At 41.5% G+C, this 24,411-nt stretch overlaps 1 protein-coding gene across 1 annotated transcript in view; it reads right to left on the bottom strand.

Annotated features, from left to right (window-relative positions):
• Window positions 1–24,191, bottom strand: part of LOC116985464 (NFX1-type zinc finger-containing protein 1-like) — a 49,388-nt gene extending 25,197 nt beyond the window's left edge. Inside the window, 4 exon segments of the mRNA XM_033040250.1 lie at window positions 287–1,855; window positions 11,917–12,075; window positions 21,614–21,704; window positions 24,186–24,191. Coding sequence (XP_032896141.1) covers window positions 287–1,855; window positions 11,917–12,075; window positions 21,614–21,704; window positions 24,186–24,191 — 1,825 coding nt within the window.
• Window positions 24,192–24,411: the final 220 nt, after the last annotated feature.

The raw sequence follows: 24,411 nt of genomic DNA, 5'->3' as shown, positions 1-24,411 counted from the left end.
GATTTCCCCGTTATCCTTAAACTGTGACCCCTTGTTCTGGACTTCCCCAACATCGGGAACAATCTTCCTGCATCTAGCCTGTCCAACCCCTTAAGAATTTTGTAAGTTTCTATAAGATCCCCCCTCAATCTTCTAAATTCTAGTGAGTACAAGCCGAGTCTATCCAGTCTTTCTTCATATGAAAGTCCTGACATCCCAGGAATCAGTCTGCTGAACCTTCTCTGTACTCCCTCTATGGCAAGAATGTCTTTCCTCAGATCAGACAATTAGTTCAAGTCTACTTTACCTGTTCCTGGGGGCCCCTGGATGATAGCAAGTTCTTTGGTTAAAGCTGTCTGCACAGCCAGCATTTGAGATTCATCAAATTTTAATTTCTCCTTAGAGGGCCATTTTGCAAAGTCAAATACATTGAAATTATTACTCCGGGACAATGGTTCCAGGGTGTAGTTTTGAGAAGTGCGTTTTAGATATTTTGGTTCTGCAATATTAGTCTGGCACTGAACTATGTATTTCTGAAAGGGTATCTCATCGTCTCTGATCTGTTTAAAGCCTTCGAGAACATGGCGATAGGCTTCAAAGTATGCAATTGATTCAACCATCAGAAAAGAATCCGTCGGTTTTACGTCCACCAAGTCCAGCCGACTGTCTTCCGTGAAGCTGAGTGTGATAACACCGTTCATCAGTTCCCGAACATTTTTGTCTGCCACTGTTGCAAACAGCATTGTTTCAAAGTTGTCTTTTGAGAGACAAAGTAAAGACCCATACAGTAGCCGCTTGGAGCTCTCCCACTGAACAAACTTTAACTGTTTCACATTAAATCTAACCCGATAGTAGACACCGGTGTGTGTACACATTGGACCCAGGACATGGGCATCAAAATAAATTCTGATGTCATCTGTTTTTCCTTTACGCAAATCCTGTTGGTTACAGCTCAGCAAGTTGGAAATACCCTCTCTTAGAGGCCGAACAAAGTCTTCACGCAGCAGGCGAAATTGTATGTCCAGGTATGTGGCAGTGTCTGGATATTTTTCATTGATTATATTTGGTCTCACAAAAGGCTTGTCGATTAAATGGATGTCAGCATAGGTCGGGTATATTGAAATGTGTCTAAATTCATTCCCCTCAGGTTTCACAAAGTAGGTGTAGGTATCTGACTTCAAGTTCCCATATTGCTGTCTCTCCTGCAAAAAAGCAACCATCTGGTGTAGGTTCTCCAAGCTCTTCCCAGTTTCCTCTGAGACGGGGAATCCAATAGATTGCATGTGGTTAGACGTGGATTGCACTAACGTAGCTAGAAGAGACACTTCCACAAAAGCGCTTGCAGGATAGACAGTGATCAACTGACAGAGCAACTTCAATGTATAACCAAGATATCTAGAAGTATCCAAATGTGCCTCGGGCAAGACTTCCGTCAGAGCACTCATGATGAATTTTGGCAGGGTGATTTTCAGAAACATGGATTTCTTGATTAGCTCCAGCAGATAATGCAAACTGTGCTGGTTGGATTTGCAATTGAATGTCGCACTAAGAATTTTCAGAAAGAATGCGATCAAGTTTTTTTCAGTATTTTCCTCCTTTAAGAATTCGATGAGCCCACTTATTGGAGAGGCCAACTTCATTACAATGTCCACTGGTGCCATTGCTTCCAGCTGCATGAATTCTTCTTCATCCAGAGTTGCCGGCTCAAGATGATTAGGTTTACTGAATTCCTTAGCAGCTGGCTTAGTGTCCTGGCGCTGATGAGCGTTTCCACGATTCCGTGGAGTCCACGGGCGTTGGTGATGTTGCTGTGAATCATTTTCAGATCTAATCGGAACGTAATTCTTCCCCTTTCCCTGTTGGAAAGGCTGTCTCCCTATAATGACAACATTAAAGAGAAAGTCAAAATATTTTGCATTCACCAATATTTGTAGTCTTTAGTAAGCCACGATGCTCAACATGTCTATTTGGAGAAACAGTCCACTCAACTGACAGCACATTCACCAGTTTAATAATCCACTCTCTCCTATTGGTGAAGCAAGTGTAAAATCTACATGATGCAATGAAGCAATTCACCGAGGATTATTAGGCTCAATCTGAGAATTCTATCACTCAGGGAAACAGGACCGAGGTTGTGAGGTTGTGAGGTTATCCATTTTGGTGGCAAAAACAGGAAAGCAGACTATTATCTAAATGGTGGCCGACTAGGAAAAGGGGAGATGCAGCGAGACCTGGGTGTCATGGTACACCAGTCATTGAAAGTGGGCATGCAGGTGCAACAGGCAGTGAAGAAAGCGAATGGTATGTTAGCTTTCATAGCAAAAGGATTTGAGTATAGGAGCAGGGAGGTTCTACTGCAGTTGTACAGGGTCTTGGTGAGACCACACCTGGAGTATTGCGTACAGTTTTGGTCTCCAAATCTGAGGAAGGACATTATTGCCATAGAGGGAGTGCAGAGAAGGTTCACCAGACTGATTCCTGGGATGTCAGGACTGTCTTATGAAGAAAGACTGGATAGACTTGGTTTATACTCTCTAGAATTTAGGAGATTGAGAGGGGATCTTATAGAAACGTATAAAATTCTTAAGGGGTTGGACAGGCTAGATGCAGGAAGATTGCTCCCGATGTTGGGGAAGTCCAGGACAAGGGGTCACAGCTTAAGGATAAGGGGGAAATCTTTTAAAACCGAGATGAGAAGAACTTTTTTCACACAGAGAGTGGTGAATCTCTGGAACTCCCTGCCACAGAGGGTAGTCGAGGCCAGTTAATTGGCTATATTTAAGAGGGAGTTAGATGTGGCCCTTGTGGCTAAGGGGATCAGAGGGTATGGAGAGAAGGCAGGTACGGGATACTGAGTTGGATGATCAGCCATGATCATATTGAATGGCGGTGCAGGCTCGAAGGGCCAAATGGCCTACTCCTGCACCTAATTTCTATGTTTCTATGTTTCTATGTTTCTATCCTTCCCCAACTAGAGAGCAGACATGAACCACTATCTACCTCATTGGAGACTCTCGAACTATCTTTGATCGGACTTTACTGGATTTATCTTGCACTAAACTTTGTTACCTTATCATGCATTTGTACACTGAATGTCTCGCTAGTAATTATGTGTTGACTCTCCACTGATTGGTCAGCACGCAACAAATGGCTGCACGAGACCAACGTTTCAAAGCTTTCCTCCAAGTCACATGGAGTTGTCATCGTTACTTAAATGTTGGGATAGTCCTCAACTTCCTCGTCTGGCAGCTTGTTCCATACATCCACCACCCTATGCGTGAAAAAGTTACCCCTCAGATTCCTGTTAAATCTTTTCCCCTTCACCTTGCACCTATGTCCTCTGGTCCTCAATCCCCCTACTCTAGGCCAAAGGCTCTGTGCATCTACCCGATCTATTCCTCTCATGATTTTGTACACCTCTGTAAGATCTCCCCTCATTCTCCTGCGCTCCAAGGAATAGAGACTCAACCTCTCCCTATAACTCACACCCTCCAGTCCTGGCAACGTCCTCGTAAATCTTCTCTGAACCTTTTTAAACTTGACAATATCTTTCCTATAACATGGTGCCCAGAACTGAACACAATATTCTAAATGCTGTCTCACCAACGGCTTACACAACTGCAACATGACCTCCCAACTTCTATACTCTCTGATGAAGGCCAAATACTTTTTGACCGCCTTATCTACCTGTGACTCGTCCTTGAAGGAACCATGCACCTGCAGTCCTAGATCCCTCTGCTCTATAACTCCCTAGAGGCCAACCATTTACAGTGCAGTTCCTGCACTTGTTTGACGTCCCAAAATGCAACACCTCACATTTCTCTGTATTAAATTCCATCAACCATTCCTCAGCCCACCCGGCCAATCGATCCAGATCCTGCTTCAATCTTTCACAACCATCTTCACTATCTGCAAAACCACCCACTTTTGTATCATCAGCAAACTTGCTAATCTTGCCCTGTGTGTTCTGATCCAAATTATTGATGTCGATGACAAACAGTAACGGGCCCAGCACCGATCCCTGAGGCACACCACTAGTCACAGGCCTCCAGTCCGTGAAGCAACCTTCCACCATCACCCTCTGCTTCCTTCCATGGAGACAATTTGCAAACCATTCAGCTATTTCTCCTTTGAGGTCATGCGATCTAACATTCCAGAGCAGCCTACCATGCAGAACCTTGTCAAACTCCTTACTGAAGTCCATGTACACAACATCTACAACTCTGCCCTCATCTACCACTTTGGTCATGCCTTGTGTGAGACACGGCCTCTCACATACAGCGCTGACTATCCTTAATCAGCCCTTGCCCATCCAAATGCCTGCATAACCTATCCCTCAGAATACTCTCTGGTAACTTTCCAACTATAGATGTTAAGCTCACCAGCCTTTCCTACATACATACTAGTGGTAATTTACAATTTTTATTTAACCAATGCCAATTAACCTAAAAACCTGTACGTCCTTGGAGTGTGGGAGGAAACCGTGTGTGGGAGTACCCAGAGAAAACCCACGTGGTCACAGAGAGAATGCATGAACTCCGTACAGGCAGCAACATAGTCAAACCCGGGTCTCTGGTGCTACAAGGCTGTGCCACTGTGATGCCCTAGTTTGCAGACATTTCACATTTTAGGCTTAAGATCATCTCATTACGGACTTCCGGTTGGCGCCACGATGTGAGTGGAATCGCGCCATTACAGCTCCGCAAAAAAATGAATTTAAAACGGGGGTTAAAGGGTCAAACAAACGCACTTACCACAGGAGATCGATTGCGAACGGCTCCGGCAGCGTTTAAAAGGTGCGTGACGTCATCAGGCGCGCGATTTTAAGAAGAAATTATGACCCAGCGCTCCCCTCCCCCCACCACTGGAAAAAAAGCTACGAGAAGGGAAACTGGCCTCAGCTCGGGTGCAGCTGCTGCTTCTCAAGAAGATGTCTCACAGAGGAAAGCTGAAATGGAGGAACTTAAGACTACCATTCTAGGTGAGATAAAGAAGCAGAGGAAGGAGTATATGGAGGAGATAAAGAAGCAGAGGAAGGAGTATATGGAGGAGATAAAAAGTTTAAAAGCGGATATGCTGGTGTCTCACGAGAAAAATAAAGAAGATAAAGAAGACTTAATAAAACAAGTTATAACGACGGTAAAAAGTATGATGGATGAGTGGAAGGAAAAGGCTAATGCCGAGTTACAAACTCAAATTGAGGATGTAAAGGAAATAGCTGCTGGGATGGAAAGAAAGCTGGATGACAAGATAGATCCTACTATAATTTCGCTAGACCAACAAGGCGAAGCAATTAAAGAGCTAACTAAAATTGCTGAAGTGAATACTAAGGAGACCGAAAAACTCCGTGCCGAGAACAAACGCCTCTTAGAATTATTACATAAAACAAACGAGAAATGTATTGATCTGGAGGGACGCCAACGCCGTAAAAATTTGCGTATAGTTGGTCTGAGCGAAGGTCGTGAGGGGAGTCAAGATCCTCGAAAATTTGTTGCAAAACTTTTAATGGATATTTTGAATTTGGATCATGAACCCCTGTTGAGCCGTGCACATAGGGCTCTAAGACGGGCCCCTGGGATAGGTTCATCGCCCAGACAAATGATTGTAAAAGTGGCCTTTGACCATGTCTTCGAAGAAATGATGAAGATAATAATAAAAAAGAGAAACCTGAAATACGAGGGAGACAACATCAGTATTTTTAGAGACTTCCCAGCAGAAGTGGCCAAGAAAAGAGCACTATTTAAAGAAACAAAAGGTATCCTGAGGAATTTACAGAATACTAAGAATCTGAGATATGGCTTGATGTACCCAGCAATACTGAGAGTAACTTATGATGACAAGGAATATCGTTTCGTTAAGCATACTGAAGCATTGAAATTCGCCCGAGACATACAGCAGAAGCCAGAAGATGAAGAGAGAGAAGATGCGGAGGAAGAACCCGAGGGAGAAGGAGAGGACTGAACTTTTATCATCGACCTGTGGTTATGAAATACTCACTTAGAAGGAAGTGGAATAATGGGCATTTAGTAGTAGTTCTGTATTAATTATTAGAAAATATTTAATTATTCCATGATAATAGTATTACATATTATAGTATTAAATACAATTGATATTAGTAATTAGCAAATAGTAATATGAATAATAGAAATAATTACTAAGTACTAAGTATATAAAGTTAGTACCCCACCCCAATATATATAGCATTTGAGATAGGAGCTGGTATAATCAACATCTTTTTTTTTTATTAAAAAAACGGAAGTCTTTAGATTAATGGCCACGTTAGTGTGGCTTTCACCTTCACATACTACACACTATACAAGTGTAGTTTCTTTTTTTTCTGAGCACCCTATTAACACCCTTTACGTTTTTTTTATTATTGATATTTCTTATTGTTTTTGTTTTTTATTGATCTTATATTATATATTATTTGAATGTAGATGTGAAGGATATTGTGTATTTAGTTTAAGAAGACATAGATGTGGATTAAGGTGGAAAGAAATTCTCATTGGATTGATGTCCGGGTGCAACGGGGAGCTGGGGGAGTCAAGAAGGCTACTCCAAAAAAAGCCGCCCTAATAGTAAAATGCATGATATAAAGGTGAAGACTGGGGGTGATGGAGTAACCTTCTGTAGTTGGAATGTAAAAGGAATTAATGAACCAATTAAAAGGGGAAAGGTGTTAGCTCAGTTGAACAGATTGAAGACAGATGTCATTTTCCTTCAAGAGACTCATCTTAAAAAAGATGCTCAACATAGATTAACAGCTAAATGGATTTCTAAGGTGTATCATTCTACATTTATTCATAAATCTAGAGGAGTTGCAATAATTATTCGCAAAGGTATACCTTTCATACAAAGTTCTATTATAGAGGATAAAGAAGGCAGATATGTAATAATTACAGGGGAATTATATTCAAAAAAGGTAATTTTAATGAATATATATGCCCCTAATTTTGATAATCCATTATTTTTTAAGAAAATATTTAATAATATTCCTATATCCACTCAACACAATTTAATAATTGGAGGTGATTTAAATTGTACTTTAGATAATTATCTAGATAGATCATCTGCAAAAAGGAAAGCTGCCTCGAAATCAAGTAAATTCATAAATGCTTTTATCAATACATCTAATATTAAAGACATCTGGAGGTTAGATAATCCATCCGGACGAGAATATTCTTTTTTCTCGCCCGTACATGGAACCTATTCGAGGATAGATTATTTTTTAATAGATTCTAAATTACTTCCTTTTACGTATGATGCAAAATATCATAATATTATCATCTCGGATCATGCGCCATTAACATTTAAGATAAAATTAAAAGATATATCTAATAAAACTACTACCTGGAGATTTAACCCTCAGATATTAAAGGACAATGACTGTTGTAAATATGTGATGGATCAGATTAAATTATTTTTTGAAACTAATGATAATCCTGAAACTTCTCCATCACTATTTTGGGACACATTTAAGGCATTCATGCGTGGCGCAATAATATCCGCACAAGCACATCTCAATAAAGAAAATCGAAAAATAGAACAAAATTTAGAAAATGAGATAAAACGTCTAGATAATGAAAATATAAAACAGCCTTCCAAAGAGTTAAGTAATAAAATTGCATCAGTAAAATATAGATTAAATAAAATATATTCTAATCAAGTGATTAAACTTTTTCAACAAACTAAGCAAGTGTATTTTGAATTTGGAGATAAGCCACAAAAATTACTAGCACGACAGCTTAGAAAATTAGAAGATGAGAAGATGATACACGGAATTAGATCCGAGTATGGAAATATATTAATTACTCCAAAAGATATTAATGATAGATTTTTACAATATTATAAAAATCTTTATTCGTCAAAACTAACAGGACAAACAGATAGTATGGAAATATTTTTACAAGAATGTCAAATCAATAGCTTAGATCAGGAAGGTAGAGAATTGTTAAATGCTGAAATAACAGTAAAAGATATTATAGAATCAATTAGTTCGCTAAAGAACGGAAAAGCAGCGGGCCCAGATGGCCTGAGTGCAGAATTTTATTAAAAATTTCAAGATCTGATTTCCCCAAGATTACAAATAATGTATAGATATGCATATGACCAAGGAAAATTACCAGATTCTTTAAATGAATCCACAATTACACTCATCCCTAAAGTAGATAAGGATTTGGAAGATCCTGGATCATATAGAGCGATTGCCCTTTTAAATACAGACCAAAAAATATTAACTAAGGTCTTATCTAGGAGATTAAGTTTAGTGATCTCTAAATTAATACATTATGATCAAACAGGTTTTATCCCAAAACGTTACTCATCCCATAATCTCAGACGTTTGTTTAATATTATATATTCAAAAAGAATACGAGATACGGAACTAGCGGTTATATCACTAGATGCAGAAAAAGCGTTTGATCAGGTGGAATGGATGTATTTATTTAATATAATGGAAAAGTTTCAATTGGGGGATAGATTTTGTAAATGGGTAAGAATTTTATACTCGAATCCTATGGCAAGAATTTTGACTAACCAAATTTTATCAGCCAAATTCAAACTCTCTAGGGGATGCAGACAGGGATGTCCGTTATCACCCTTATTGTTCGCATTGGTGATAGAACCATTGGCGGAAAAAATTAGATCTGAACCTGAAATATATGGCTATAATACTGATACAACAATTAATAAAATTTCTTTATATGCAGATGATGTTTTGATTTATATTACAAAACCGGAAATTAGTATTCCCAACCTGCTAAACATTATAACTAAGTTTGGTGCATTTTCTGGGTATAGGATTAATTGGGATAAAAGCGAGATTATGCCAATAACAGGAATAAATCTAAATACATTACAACAATACCCATTAAAAGTAGTTACAGACAAACTTAAATATTTAGGGATTAACGTAACTAAAACTCATAACTCATTAATAAAATCCAACTATCCTCAACTATTAGATAAACTTAGAAAAAATATTTTATATTGGAAAACACTTCCTATATCCATGATTGGTAGAATAAGTGCCATAAAGATGGTATTTCTACCGCAGTTGTTATATTTGTTTCAGGCTATTCCTTTTTTTCTTCCGAAAACTTTTTTTAAAAAAATTGATAATATTGTCAATAGTTTTATTTGGGATTATAAAAATCACAGAATAAATAAAAAACATCTATGCAAAGCTAAGATAAATGGAGGATTAGCACTTCCAAACTTTTTATATTATTTTTGGGCTGTTCAGATTAAGAATATGAATTTCTGGTGGGTAAATATGGATCATGAACCGACATGGTTAAATATAGAAAAGGAGGACTGTCTACCTTTCAATGTAGGTTCGATAATTTTTGCACCAACGGAAGTACAAAAAAAATATTATAAAGACAACCTAATAATATATAATAATAGACGTATTTGGAAACAAATAGTTAAGACTCTACACTTGGATAATCTCTCATTTAGATTACCAATTATGAATAATCCATCGTTTAAACCTGCTATATTAGATGGGGGGTTTAAACAATGGGATGATTTAGGAATTACAAGGATAGAACACCTGTATAGAAAAGGAAAATTTCTTTTATTCCAGGAGTTACAAGATATTTATGGATTGTCTCCACAACATTTGTTTAGGTATTTACAAATTAGAGATTATATTAAATCCAATACACAAGATTATAAAAATAAAGAAGCAGGATTGTTAGACGAACTGTTTAATTTATATCCAAATACAGAAAAATTAATAGCCTATATATATAACATCATTTTGGATAAGGAGAATCCAATAACGGAAGTATATCGTCAAGCATGGGAAAATGAAATGGGATTGGCTATAACAAAAGAAAACTGGGAAGAAAGTCTACAACGAATACACCGGTGTTCATTAAACGCCAGACATATACTGATACAATTTAAAGTATTATATAGGTTACACTATTCGAAAACTAAATTAAATAATATTTTTCCGAATCTCTCCGCTATTTGTGATAAGTGCAAGAAAGCAGAGGCAAATTTAATACATAGTTTCGTTACATGTCCTAAATTGAATTATTACTGGACAGAAATTTTTAAAGTTATTTCTGAAGTCATCAAAGTTAAATTGGACCCTAACCCAAAGCTAATAATATTTGGAATTCCGGATTTACATCTATCACTTACAGTAAATCAAAGAAATTTCTTTGATTACTGTTTGATAATTGGGAAAAAAATCATATTGAAATTTTGGAAGGGAACATTATCCCCCACAACCAAAATGTGGGCAACAGAGATGATGGAGACGTTACATCTGGAAAGAATTAGATTTGTCCTATTGGACAAGTATAATTCTTTTGAACAGATATGGTCTCCATATATACAGTATTTAGAGAAGTAGCTGTTCTTGGCAACACAGCTCGGCGTGCACCCTGCGGGATTTGGTGAGAATAATTCATTTTTATATTGGAATTAACATATATGCCTTTATTGATACTATCACTTATTTAATCACTCTCTTAATGATTTATAACTGTTCTATTCTTTCTCTATCATTATTTCTAAAAAAATAGTAGATAAGTATTACTAGTGTTTTACTTAATGCAAATTGAATTAATTTGATATAAAGTTGTTTGAAGCATTGTAATTGATTACCTTTAATAAAAAAATATATTAAAAAAGATCATCTCATTACTTTTGAGTTTCCAGATTGGTTGTTTTAACATTTTGATCTTTCTCCCCATTTTCTCCTGTTATAACATGCCACAGATTATGGTTAATGCTCAATGAAACAAATAATATTTGTTTCAGGATGTTGGTGATGACAGGTGTACAGAAATGGTTTCAGAGCATAAACACCAACCTCTGACACACACGATACAGTGGCTTGCAAAAGTTTTCATACCCCTTGAACTTTTCCACATTTTGTCACGTTACAACCACAAACGTAAATGTATTTTATTGGGATTTTATGTGATAGACCAACACAAAGTGGTGCATAATTGTGAAGTGGAAGGAAAATGAGACATGGTTTTCAAATTTTTTTACAAATAAAAAACTGAAAAGTGTGGTGTGCAAAATTATTCAGCCCCCCTGAGTCAATAATTTGTAGAACCACCTTTCGCTGCAATTACAGCTGCAAGTCTTTTGGGGTATGTCTCTACCAGCTTTGCACATCTAGAGACTGAAATTTACATTGATACTAAGCCAATTAGCCTACAAACCTGGACATTATGAATGTGGGAGGAAACCGGAGATAATCCACGCAGGTCACGGGAAGAACGTACAAAAAGCGCCCATAGTCAAGATCGAACCCGGGCCTCTAGCGCTGCAAAGGACCTGTCCCACTAGCATGCGACTCCACGCGGCAAACGCGACCTAACGTGGTCGCTTGAGCCGTACGGCCTCGCGGGGCCGGTCCCACTTCAATCGCCGGAGCCGTATGGAGTTGTGTGGAGTTGGTCCCGACATCACGCGGGGCTCTGAAAAACTGACCGTGTTCAAAATTTCCGTGCAGCAACGGCCTGCCGGCCCGCAGCCGCCTCGACAACGTACGCACCGCCTCGACGGGCGTGCGCAGCGTCTCGACGCCGTACGTCACGTGCAAACCTCCCGCGGACTTCGCTCGAACTTCACGTCACTCACTCGACCACCTTGCGGCCCCCGCTTCCGGTTTGGTCGCGCTCGCCGCATGCTGGTGGGACCAGCCCTGTATGGGGATCACTCGACCTCCGCACGACCCCCGCTTCCGGTTTGGTCGCGCTTGCCGCATGCAGGTTGCATGCTCTTGGGACAGGCCATTAAGGCAGCAACTCTATCACTGCACTAGTGTGCCGTCTTTAAATGTTGTTGACTTATGCATAATCAGGATGAAGGGTATTGTGAACTAATCTTTAATGCAATGAATTACTCATTTGTCACTCGGAATCATTAATTTTCCCCACATGCAACAGACTGTAGTCTTACCTGCTGATTTTGGCCGAATGCTTTCTTCCTGGGCTTCCTTTGGACCACTTGTTGAAAGGGGTGGTTTTCTTTGGTTCCTGGCACCTCCAGGAGCTTGATGCACATGATGAGGTCTTCTCATTTGGCTTCCAGGTGGCTGCACCTTTTGGACCTGGGAACCTAGAATAGTACGAGTTTTGTCTTGTTATGTCCGACTGTGGCATGGTAAACAACGACTATTTATTTCCTCATTCAAACTGTCCGGTGTTTGAAAAGGACCGGGATAAAACATATATCTTGCGTTTGTGTGATAATGGAATGTCATTATTAGAAGTAGCTTCTGTACATTCTTCACATTGAAATCAATGGAAACATTAACATCAGGAGAGATGGAAAATGGGTTGTCAACTCTCTTTACACATACATACAAACTCAAGACCAACCTCTGCTCATCAAATGCAACAGTTTAATGATTAAAAATCTGATAAACAAAAAAAGTATTGCTGTGTATGCAAGTAGATTGTATCAAGGGGGCAATGTTACTTTTCCCAAATAGATTTTGTTTTTAAATAATAAATTAATTATATCGTTCTTGATTTTAAACATATCTTTCCCCTCTGCTGATGCAATGAGAGGTTTCCACTTCTATGTCTATTGAAGAGGTGCAATTTGAAATACAAGCAAGGCACAGAAACAAGCTATTTTGGCTCACCTCATCCATGTCAACCATGATGCCAATCCATATTAGTTGCCACTATTGGACCCATAACTCCCTAAAACTTTCCTATGCAAATACCTGCCAAAATGCTTTTTGTACCCAACTCTACATCTCCTACTCTGGCAACTCTTTCGATATATATTCACTATCCCCTCTGTGGCAAACATTATCTCTCCTCTCATTCCTTAAACTAGTGCTCTTCAGTTTTAGACACTTGTTCCCTGGGAAGAAGACCCTGACATTAGAGAAAAAAGGTTTAAAAGATTGACAGTGTCTTGGGTTTTTTAATTGCCAACTGAAATACATTTAACAATTCACATGTAAACAAAAGATGAGACCTATCAACCTGAAAATAATATGTACATGTTTGTGGACTGAAGCGTGCTACGTTTTGACAACTTCTTCTTGGTGCGTATGGCGTGCACAGCCTAAAGTTGTAGGACAACTTGTTCCATTTGATCTTATTTGATTGTGCACGCCAGGTTGATTGCATTCATCGAAACAGGGCGGACCACGTGAAGGTTGCAATCTCCCACCCCGTTTTGACAACTAAGAAACAGATTATTAAATGAATTGGGAATTAAACACAGAAAATGCTGGAAACCACAGCATTTCATGCAGTATCTGTGGAAAGAGAAGCTGAGATATCGTTTCAAATTAAATCCCTTTCATCCACATTAGAAAAATAATGAGAAATTAGTCAGCAGTCAGTTGCAAGTTGTAAAATGGATCGATCGGACAAGCAGTTAATCTCTGACAGAATGAGGGCAGGATTACTGTAATGTGTGATTTTATGAAGCCATCAGGTTTATAAACAGCAATTCCCCTTGACAACTCTGTCCGCACTCATCCGAAATATTCCCTTTGTCCTCTCCATCCCTCCCGCTATTTTCACTACAAATTAAAACTTGTTTTCTCACTTTCATGATTCTGACAAAGGGTCTTCAACATGATACGCAAACTCTTTTCATTAAATAATTTGTTCATTATCAGAATCTTAGTTACAGCTAAAGAAGAATGACTTGTTTTTTATCAGTTATTGGAGGGTCAACTGGTTAATTCATTTGGTACCCTGGTGTTTAAAGTCTACCTTTGGTCTACCCTGCAAGGTGCTTATTTGCAACAGTGCTCTTTAGCCTGAACACTTACTGGTACAACAAAAAAGATATCTACTCAGGCTGCAGCCTTAATGCTGCTGCACCAGCATCCTGGCTAAATTCCTACTATCCTCACTAGTGTGCTGCCCTGCTGAGCTGTGAAATTTGACACAAATCCCCTTCCCTCCACCGACAATCCCTCAACAACGTATTAGAAACATAGAAAATAGGTGCAGGAGTAGGCCATTCGGTCCTTCGAGTCTGCACCGCTATTCAATATGATCATAGCTGATCATCCAACTCAGTATCCTGTACCTGCCTTCTCTCCATACCCCCTGATCCCTTTAGCCACAAGGGCCACATCTAACTCCCTCTTAAATATAGCTCATGGCTCAGTGCAGATAGGCTGCCTGTGAAGGCTGAGATTGAGGGAGGGGCAGTGCGGGACTGTGATGTGGCGCTCAGACGTGCACGCGGGTTGTTACTGTGAGTGTGTATCATTGCAGGGGACTGGCAGCTACTGGTCCACATTCAGTTAAGTGTCACATGTACCGAGGTATAGTGAAAAGCTTTTGTTGCAGGATCACCAGTCAGCGGAAAAACAATACATAATAGTAAGATTAAACGAGAACTTGCCAGTTTGAAGTTTGATCTGTATTTTATGAGGAGGAGCGTTGAGGGAATACGTGAAGAACCCGCTTCCAACGCATGCGTGTCATTCTTCAAAGCAGCGGTGTGAGGTCACAGAAACTATAATGACCTAACATAGTAAGATTATCAAAGAGATATCAGTTTATTGATATGATCATAGGAGGGTGGGAGCGGAGGGCACGTATTCCCTCAACGTTCCTCCTCATAAAATACAGATCAAACTTCAAACTGGCAAGTTCTCGTTTAATCTTACTATTTTACTTCGGAGTCACGTGAGTGACTACGTGAAGATTTCAAAGCTCTGTGACCTCATGCCGTGGAACGAGTCCATGCTTCACAACTGCCTTGAGTATTGGGAGAAAGGTATCGTTAGCAATTTTTGAACACACCCATACAAAAACTTGTGTGATATTACGAAAAATAAATTGATTAAGTTGAAATCATAGCCCTGTAACCTTTCGGGCAAATTATATTATTGAACGTAACGTGCTTTCAGAAATTGATGATGGATCCAAAACTGGTTTGTTATAAAACCTTTGGAAAGTCTTTCCCGATGACCATCCTGCCATTCTGAGGATTTGGTCTGTGGGCACCTCCAGAATTTTTGCTGCGTACGTCGCCGCAGCCCTGGTGGAATGAGATTTAAAACATTAGTGTCTATTCCTGCCATCTTTAGGACATATTTCAGCTACCTTGAGATAGTTTGGGTCGTGACCCTTTTGTGCGGTTTCTTGTAAGAAATTAACAGAGCCATTTCCTGACCTCGAATGATCTTGGTATTTTCCATGTATAATTGGATATGTTTGGCTATACACAGGCTTTCGTCATTTGGATATGCCATAAATTCAATCACTTGCCCCGATGAGCCTGGTCTGTTTTGTTTTATTAAATCATGTATGACAAATACCAGTTTCTCGGGTGAGATCATCAAGCAGTCCAGCCTCAGTTTGTTTAATGACTGGACTCGTTGTGCGGTAACTAACGCCATGAGCATAACCATCTTCATGGTCAGTTTCCGAAGTGATAATGCTGTTATGGGCGACCAACTTCTCAGCATGGTCAAAACGACACCCACATCCCAGATTCTGTAGTACCTGGTTTTTGGGGGTTTTGCATTAAATATGCCCCTCATAAGTTTTGTTACCAGGGGGTGCGTTCCCACCGTGTGCCGCTCCGTTCCTTGCGATAGGTAATTGGAGAGTGCACTTCTGGCACTATTAATGGCACTGTAGCCCAATTGTTTATCACAATGGAGGCTTGTTAGAAATTCCAATACGGCCGGAATGTTCTTGGCCCTTTGGTCGAGGTTGTTGTCAAAGCAGTATATGCCCCATTTCTTGATATGTCCGAGGCACTGCTTTTGTGTTGACAGTCTTTGTGCTGATGTGATGGGATTCATAGTCCTGTCTGACAGCCCCATGCCGTGTAGTGGGTCTTTCAGACTCTACAAATCAACAAATCCATATTCTTATGGCATGGGTGACTGCCCTCAGTCACTGGATGAATTAGTAAATTTTGGCTATGTCCAGTAAGGGAACATGGTTGTAACACCATCCCCTGTATAACCGAAACCACGGTTGAGTAGGCCAATCGGGTACTATGAGAATCCCAGATGCCGAATCTTGTTGAATTCCTTAGTATCCGATTGATGAGGCAGAACGGAGGAAATGCATAAAAACACCATTTACCCCCCAATGCAGTGAGAAATCATCTGTAGCTTCTGCCCCAGGGTCTGGTTCCCAGGACACATACCTTGGTAGTTGGTGATTCAACCTGGATGCAAAAAAAAATCAATATCTGGCGTACCATATTTTGCTGTAATTTCAGCAAATACTTTTTTTATTTAACATCCATATAACCATATAACAATTACAGCACGGAAACAGGCCATCTCGACCCTTCTAGTCCGTGCCGAACACATAATCTCCCCTAGTCCCATATACCTGCACTCAGACCATAACCCTCCATTCCTTTCCCATCCCACGAAACCATTCCGTGTTTTCGTTAAATTTGCGTGACCTGGTGTCTGCCACTGAATTTAGCTTCCCTGGTAGGTATGTTGCCGATATCCAAATGTTTCTTTGGATACACCATTGCCAAATTAATTTTGCCAATTGATCACAAGATGTCGATATATTTCCACCACTGTAGTTCAATTATAGCTTTTGTAGGTAGCTCCATAGGCCTATCAAAATGACCCTTGTTAAATTTGAGTGCTCTAATTTTTGCTCTTTGCAAATTTTGATAATGTAATGGCCCAAATTGTGTGGCCAGGAATGTAGCCACAAACTTCCCCATTTATCCGGGCTACCCGTCTAATGGAGGGTCTGTTGGTGTTAAGAAGCTTGCTGCAGTCCTCCTGTAGGGCTGCGGCTTTATCTCTTGGTAAAGTTACTAACATATTGACCGTGTTAATGGTGAATGTATGTTCCACCTTTTAGTACCATGGTGGCCTCTGTTGGTTGCTTCATTGGTCTGTCAGAATGATCCATAAATTATTGAGTGACACGTGTTAGCGCTCAGTAATTTGATTATGTAAAGGTCACGATATCATGTGGCTGGCACACACAGCCCCTAATGCCAATATTCTACTCCCAGTCTGGTGGATGGTTTAGTTCCCTGCAAGCATCCCTTAAGGCTGTACCCTTCCTTACGGCAAAGTCACTGCCAAGTGAACCAACCTTCTTCCTGCCTTAATTTAGTAAGAACCAGACTTCCTTAGTTGCCAGTGGGTTTCCGTTTCCTTCTGGATCCCCGAGGCCGTGTGTTGTGGGTGTATACATCTTCCAGCATAAGGCGATACCTTTGAGGACGATGTTTGGACGTCTAGGTGAGCTCCAGATTGGCTTAATCGTCCAACTCCTTGACCTTCTAGCTGGGTCACCTCCAAATAAAGGGTTTTGCTTGGAGGTTTGGGGTTAACGCAGGCCCGCGTCAATCCCGGTTGGATGTTCCAGGAGCATAAATAAATGGTTAGTACATTCAGGGATTTACAATCCTCGGTGGCCAGCGACAGCTATGGCTAATGTTAGCCCCACCAGTTGATAGCAAGCCACGTGGTCTATGCTAGCTTCTAATCTGGTTAATAAATCTTCCCCAGTTAGCTTTAACTTATCCCTGTTGATTTCCCCTGAAACATAAAACAGACACTCCCTTGTGACTGCCAGATGAGGATGGAATATGCCATCAATTTTGGCCTGCTAAATCCTTCATCTCAACATATAATTCCTGTATTTCTATCAGGAAATGACCAATAATGCACTCTTTGACTTGGTGACTAAGAATGGCATCACCTCATAATTACAGCAATATATCTATTACCTGTCCAGGACTTGACCCCAGCATTCTTCTGATAGAAGAGTCTGCTGGGGAGGGAGAAAGCATGATATAGCCCTATAGAAGGTGCTGCTTTCATCTCCTGGACCTGTCATTCCCTCAAGCACTTCCCTGTAGTAATAGAAGTGAGCTACAGCCCTGTAAAAAGGTGCTGCCACGGGACTTACCCACTAGAGGCTTTCTTCTTGGACCTGCATCCCTCCAACGAGGTATGTTCTCCCAGGTGTAGGTCCTGCAGTGCCAACGCGGTGCAGTGTTCACGGCCCCTGTGCCGTCAGTACTTCCCTGCGGCGCTGCAACTGCAATTCCAGCACGGTGCAGTGCTCACGGGCACTGTGCCGCCCGCACACCGTTGGCCTGAGCGTCCCTCAGGGAGTTCCAACATGTTTCCTGTCACCCCAGACTCACTGGAGGTGAGTAGTTCTGCGGCCCGTTCAGGGTCTGCCCAGAACTGATCCTCCGTGTTCTCCTCTAATGAGGAAAAAACACTCTGCAGCCCCCGAGGGGTACCGCTGTGGGGCTTACTAGTTGCCCACTGTGGCAGCCTCCATCTCCCGGAGTCTGCCACGGAGGGTCTGCTGGGGGTGAGTATTTCTGCGGCCAGTTCAGGGTCTGCCCAGAACTAATCCTCCGTGTTCTCCTCTGATGAGGAAGAGACACTGTGCAGCCCCCAAGGGGTACCGCTGTGGGGCTTATTGGTTGCCCACTGTCCTCCATCTCCCGGAGTCTGCCACGGAGGATCTCCTTGAGCAACCGCCGACCCCGGTGCTCACGGGCACTGGTCGCTTGCGGTTGTTCTCCAGTCGGTCAAACCTGCTCCAATGCCCGTTAGCTCCAACCGCTCGGGCCGACCCCGGTGCTCACGGCACTGGTCCCTTGCAGTAGTTCCGCAGCCGGTCAAACCGGCTCCAATGCCCTCAGCATTGGCCGCTCCCGGCTGCTCGTTAATCTTAAACCGCTGGGACCGACCCCGGTGCTCACGGCACTGGTCCCTCTGCGGTCGTTTTGCAGCCGGTCAGACCGGCTCCAATGCCCTCAGTACTGGCCGCTCCCGGCTGCCATAGGGACCCCTCGGACCAACCCCGGTACTTACAGCACTGGTCCCTCGTGGTTGTTCCCTGTCCTCGAGCTGTTTCAACCGGCCCCGGTAATCTCGGCATTGGCCGCTGGCGACTGCTCCAAGCCAGACTCGCTTGAGACCGGCATATGGGACGTCTTTTGCTTCGCTTCCCGCCCGGCCGAGAAGTGAATTTTGCCGGTGCGGGAGCGAAGTCGGGCACAGCTGTTTCCTCTCCGGAAGTTTCGCGTGCCGTTGCTGCTGCTGCCGGCTGCCCGCACTCCGCGGTTCTCCCCCGCCAGTTTTCCGCAGCCTTCATGGATCCGGTCCATGTCTCCACCTAAAAGGTAAGTGGAAGGAACGCAGAGTCTCTTACCTGCTGCTCCCGACTTTCAAATTCTCCACTAGGGGAACGTCGTTCCCCCTGCTGTGACTCGTTGCAATGCGTGTAGCGATATGACACGCATGCGTTGGAAGCGGGTTCTTCACGTAGTCACTCACGTGACTCTGAAGTAAAATTAACAATCAGGCCATTCACAGTCTATAGATGCATGGTGAAAGGAATAACACTAATAATGTTTAGTGCAAAATAAAGCCAGTAAAGTCTGATCAAAGGTAGTCTGAGGGTCTCCAATGAGGTCGATAGCAGTTCAGGCTGCTCTCTAATTGTGGTAGGATCGTTCATTTGCCTGATAAAGCTGAGAAGAAACTGTCCCTGTACCTGGAGGTGTGCGTTTTCACACTTTTGCCCGATGTTAGAGGAGATAAGAGGGAGTGGCCATGGTGCGACTCGTTCTTGATTATGCAGAGAACACCTGGATCGTAAAGGATGCAGTGTGATTGGAAAAAGGCTGTAGAGTGTAATGTTTGGTGCTGTTCCCAATATGGTATCCTTGATATCGTCACATGATGAAGATCAAATCCACTGATCCTCCAGATGTGGTTTAAACACACATGTGTGAACAGTTGTGATGCAACAAAGAGCATTGTCCAACTAAATCTGGATTCAATAACACAGAACACCTGTAGTAAACACACAAAAAGTCTTCTTCAGATATGGGTGTTTCTGTAAATACAGCACTCCTGTAGTGAAACTGAAGGTCTCCAACTCTCAGGCTATTTCCTATTTTTTATGTAATATCATTTCATTTCCTATTTTAAGTAGTATAAATCATGGTGTTTAGACAAAATAATGAGGTGAAGCAAAAATAAATAAATCTGGTTTTACAAAGAGAAATATCAGATCTGTCCATGTGTTTTCTTGCCTTTTTTTGAGACATTTTTCCATGCAACCTTAAGGGCCGGTCCCACGAGCGCGACCTAACGTGGTCGCTTGAGCCGTACGGCCTCGCGGGGCCGGTCCCACTTCAATCGCCGGAGCCGTATGGAGTTGTGCGGGGCTGGTCCCGGCATCGCGCGGCGCTCCGAAAAACTGACACTTTCAAAAAATTCCGCGCGGCAACGGCCTGCCATCCCGCGGCCGCATTGAGGCCGGACGCACCGCCTCGACGCCGTACGCAGTGTTCGACGCCGTACGCAGTGTTCGACGCCGTACACAGCGTCTTGATGCCGTACGCCTTCGCTCGAACTTCACGTCAACTCGTACGGGATCACTCGACCTGCGCGCGGCCCCCGCTTCCGGTTTGGTCGCGCTTGCCACATGCAGCCGCATGCTCGTGGGACAGGCCCTTTAGGCTAATTTATACCAGAAAGATCACGTTAATTTTGTAATTAAATAAATAATATCCACAAGAGTCTAAAGCAGGTTTTTTTAGATGTTGATTTTTCTTTTTCTTTTAAATACATTATTATTAGAGGCATCTGCATATCATAATCCAAACCAGTACAGTCTATGTTTAACGGTTACATATTAAGTATCCAGGTTTCCAGGGACCCAGTTACCAAAGTAGCTGGGATCCTCCTTTATCGGTTTCATATTAACATTGCCTCTAATTATTTATTTATATTTATAGATAGAAAAAAAGAAAGAAAGAAAGAAATTAGAAAAATAGAATAAACTATCAATAATACAACTTGGTAGATTGGTCCGTAGGGCAGAGAACATAATTATTCATGTTGATTTTTCTAATTGACATCTTGTAGCATTGTGAAAATAGTCCTTGCATTGTCATAACTCTTCTGTCGAAAAGTTATCCCATCAACAGTGATTCAGTTTGGTTCCCCACTTACATAATAAACCATGATTGTCCACATTGCACAAGATACTCAAAAAGTGAACAGCACGAATTCAAACTTAAAATTCCTTATTGATTTCACGAAATATACAAATTAAGCTTCTAAAAAACAAATGTTTCATTATGATCTAATAACGTTCAAATTTGGCCACGCATGTCATAGGGTGGTACACACTTATTTACAGAAACACCCATATAGGCTATTAAACCTGGCTCGGACAAAACTCTGATTATTAATAACCACTTTCTGTTATTTGCACTTTACCAGTTTATTTATTCATGTGTGTATATATTTATATCATGGTATATGGACACATTTATCTGTTTCTACTATTTTCTGTGTGCTTAAGCAAAGCAAGAATGTCATTGTCCTATACAGGGACACATGACAATAAACTCACTTGAACTTGAATATACCTCACAATCCCTGACCACACCTTAGTAACCAACATCTTGCAGCCTTGAGTCACCTTCTCCACCACTGTAACAAGAGGTTTAACTTGCATTCTGTGGGCGTCTTTGAGAAACTCAAAACATACTTGGAGATATTTTAAGATTTCCTAAAATATTCTGTAGTCTAACTTCACTCTTTATTGAAAGTATCTCCACCTCATCGCAAAACATGGTCTGAAGTTAACATGAGTATTCTGACAGAACATTTTACCTGCCATTTTTGGGTCTTTGAGTGTCTCCCTCATAAGATCCAGCTTGGACATCATGGATAGTAGGTGTTTATCACGGTCCATTGTCTGTTTCTGTAAAAGATAAAAACAAATTTCCAACAACAAGTTAAAAATTACACTTCATCTAATGCCTTTAACACTAGAGACTTGCATCCCAAGTCTTTTACCTGCTTGCATACAGGTCAAGTCAAGTCACACTTATTTATATAGCACATTTAAAAACAACTCTCGTTGGCCAAAGTGCTTTACATTTGTTATAAGAATAGTATAAACAAACAAACTACATACATATATACATGTAGCCCTCACTCAGAGGACGTCAGGAAAGGCTTGGGAGTATAGATAAGTCTTTAGTCTTGACTTAAAAGAGTCGATGGAGGGGCAGTTCTGATGGGAAGGGGGATGCTGTTCCACAGTCTAGGAGCTGCAACCGCAAAGGTGCGGTCGCCCCCAAGCTTATGCCTAGACCGCGGGATATTCAGCAGCCCCAAGTCGGCCGATCTGAGGGGCCTGGAGGTGGAGTGGTGGGTGAGAAGACTTTTAATGTAGGTGGGGGCAAGCCCATTGAGGGCTTTGTAGACATGGAGGAGAATCTTGACGTTTATACGGAACCGCACAGGGAGCCAGTGGAGAGAGGCCAGGGTCGGGGTGATGTGGTCCCTTTTTCAGGTGCCCGTCAGGAGTCTCGCTGCAGCGTTTTGGAAAGGTGTTTTTCTAACTTTTTTCAGTTCAAATTAAAGATTATTGGCTGGAGATATTAACTGTGTTAGCGTTCCCACACATGCTGCTGACCTGCTGGGCTCTTCCACGATTTTTCATCATTTACTCGATTTTGCTTTTGTGTTGTATTACAGAAATAGATGCAATTCTGTAATATAACTCTCCATCTTGCAATGTTATTTTCTGAGAATCCACATTGCTACCGATTGCAAAACAAACAGGAAAACAAGCAGCGGATCTGTGTCATGCTCAACAAAGCAGAAGTCCTCTGAGACAATGCAAATTAGATATGAAGAGAGACTGGATGCACTGAGTTTGCCTTCTTTGGAGTGGAGGAAGCTCAAGTCAAGTTTATCCGTCACGTACACATACGAGATGTGCAGTGAAATGAAAAGTGGCAATGCTCGCAGACTTTGTGCAAAAAGACAAACAAACTTCAACAGAAGGGAACAGAATCGCATCATCTTTTACATATTGCATTTTGTGGGAGGAAGGAAAAGGGAAAAAAAACAGCAATTTAAAAAAAAAACAGTAGAGTGGTACAGTAAAGTGAGGTAGGAGTTTACAGTTCTAATGGCCTCTGGGAAGAAACTCCTTCTCAACCTCTCTGTTCTCACAGCATGGCAATGGAGGCGTTTGCCTGACGGTAGCAGCTGGAACAGTCTGTTGCAGGGCTGGAAGGGGTCTCCCATGATCTTGTTGCACCTCCTGATGTATACTTCTTGCAGGGGGGCAAGTGAAGTTCCCATAGTGCGTTCGGGCTAACGCACTACTCTCTGCAGAGCCTTCTTGTATTGGGCAGAGCAGTTCCCAAACCACATCGTGATATTTCCGGACAAGATGCTTTCCACAACAAGATGCTTTCCACTGCTGAGAAAAGATCTAATACTGATGTACTAAATTCTGCGAGTCAGAAGTAAGGTGGATAGTGAGAATCAATCCCTCATAACAGATATCTAAAATTAGTGGGGGCCGGTTTAAACGAGTAACAGGGTTAGAGGAGATCTACGAAAAAGTCTTCATGCAGAGAATGGATGCAATCTGAACTGCACTATCTGAAAGGTGGTGAAGGCAGGTACCATCACAGCATTTAAAGAGTATCTGGATGAGCACTTGAATCGCCATGGCATTGAAGGCGATAGACCACATCCTAATAAATGGAAGCAAAATGAATACTTGATGATTGGCCTGGACATGGTGAGCCAAAGGTCCAATTCCTGTGCTGCCTGGACTCAGGATCAATGATTTAAAACATAATAGATATTATTTTGGTCTTTGGGACAATACAATGTTGAATCAGCTGTCTGTTTTAATAACCAATTTTCATTTCCATTGACTTATTATTGCCTAAATATATATAGAAACATAGAACATAGAAAATAGGTGCAGGAGTAGGCCATTTGCACTGCCATTCAATATGATCATGGCTGATCATCCAACTCAGTATCCCGTACCTGCCTTCTCTCCATTTAGCCACAAGGGCCACATCTAACTCCCTCTTAAATGTAGCCAATGAACAGGCCTCAACTACCTTCTGTGGCAGAGAATTCCAGAGATTCACCACTCTCTGTGTGAAAAATGTTTTTCTCATCTCGGTCCTAAAGGATTTCCCCTTTATCCTTAAGCAGTGACCCCTTGCCCTGGACTTCCCCAACATCAGGAATAATCTTCCTGCATCTAGCCTGTCCAACCCCTTAAGAATTTTGTAAGTTTCTATAAGATCCCCCTCAGGGTAACAAGGGTAAACATATTAGACCTGCAAATGCAGAACGGTGGAACGGTGGAATTAAATGGTGTAACATTCTCTTCATTCACAACTTAGAATATACTTACATCCATGCTTCTCTAGATCGGAAATGTTGAGTCACTTTCTCTCTCCACCGATTCTGCCTGACCTGTTGAGAACGCATGCCATTTTTAATTATTGTTTTTCCCATTTCATAACTTATGCTTTGCTGAACTTATTAGTTATAAATTTAGTCACATCACAATTTTTCTTCTGCCAGAGCTTTGAGTAAGGACCTGGACCCATTACAATTCACCTACCACCACAACAGAT

Source organism: Amblyraja radiata, chromosome 2, assembly GCF_010909765.2.
Source record: "Amblyraja radiata isolate CabotCenter1 chromosome 2, sAmbRad1.1.pri, whole genome shotgun sequence".
In the NCBI taxonomy this organism is placed as follows: Eukaryota; Metazoa; Chordata; class Chondrichthyes; order Rajiformes; family Rajidae; genus Amblyraja; species Amblyraja radiata.
The sequence above is the reverse complement of the archived record's forward strand: the minus strand, read 5'-3'. Positions and strand labels throughout refer to the sequence as shown.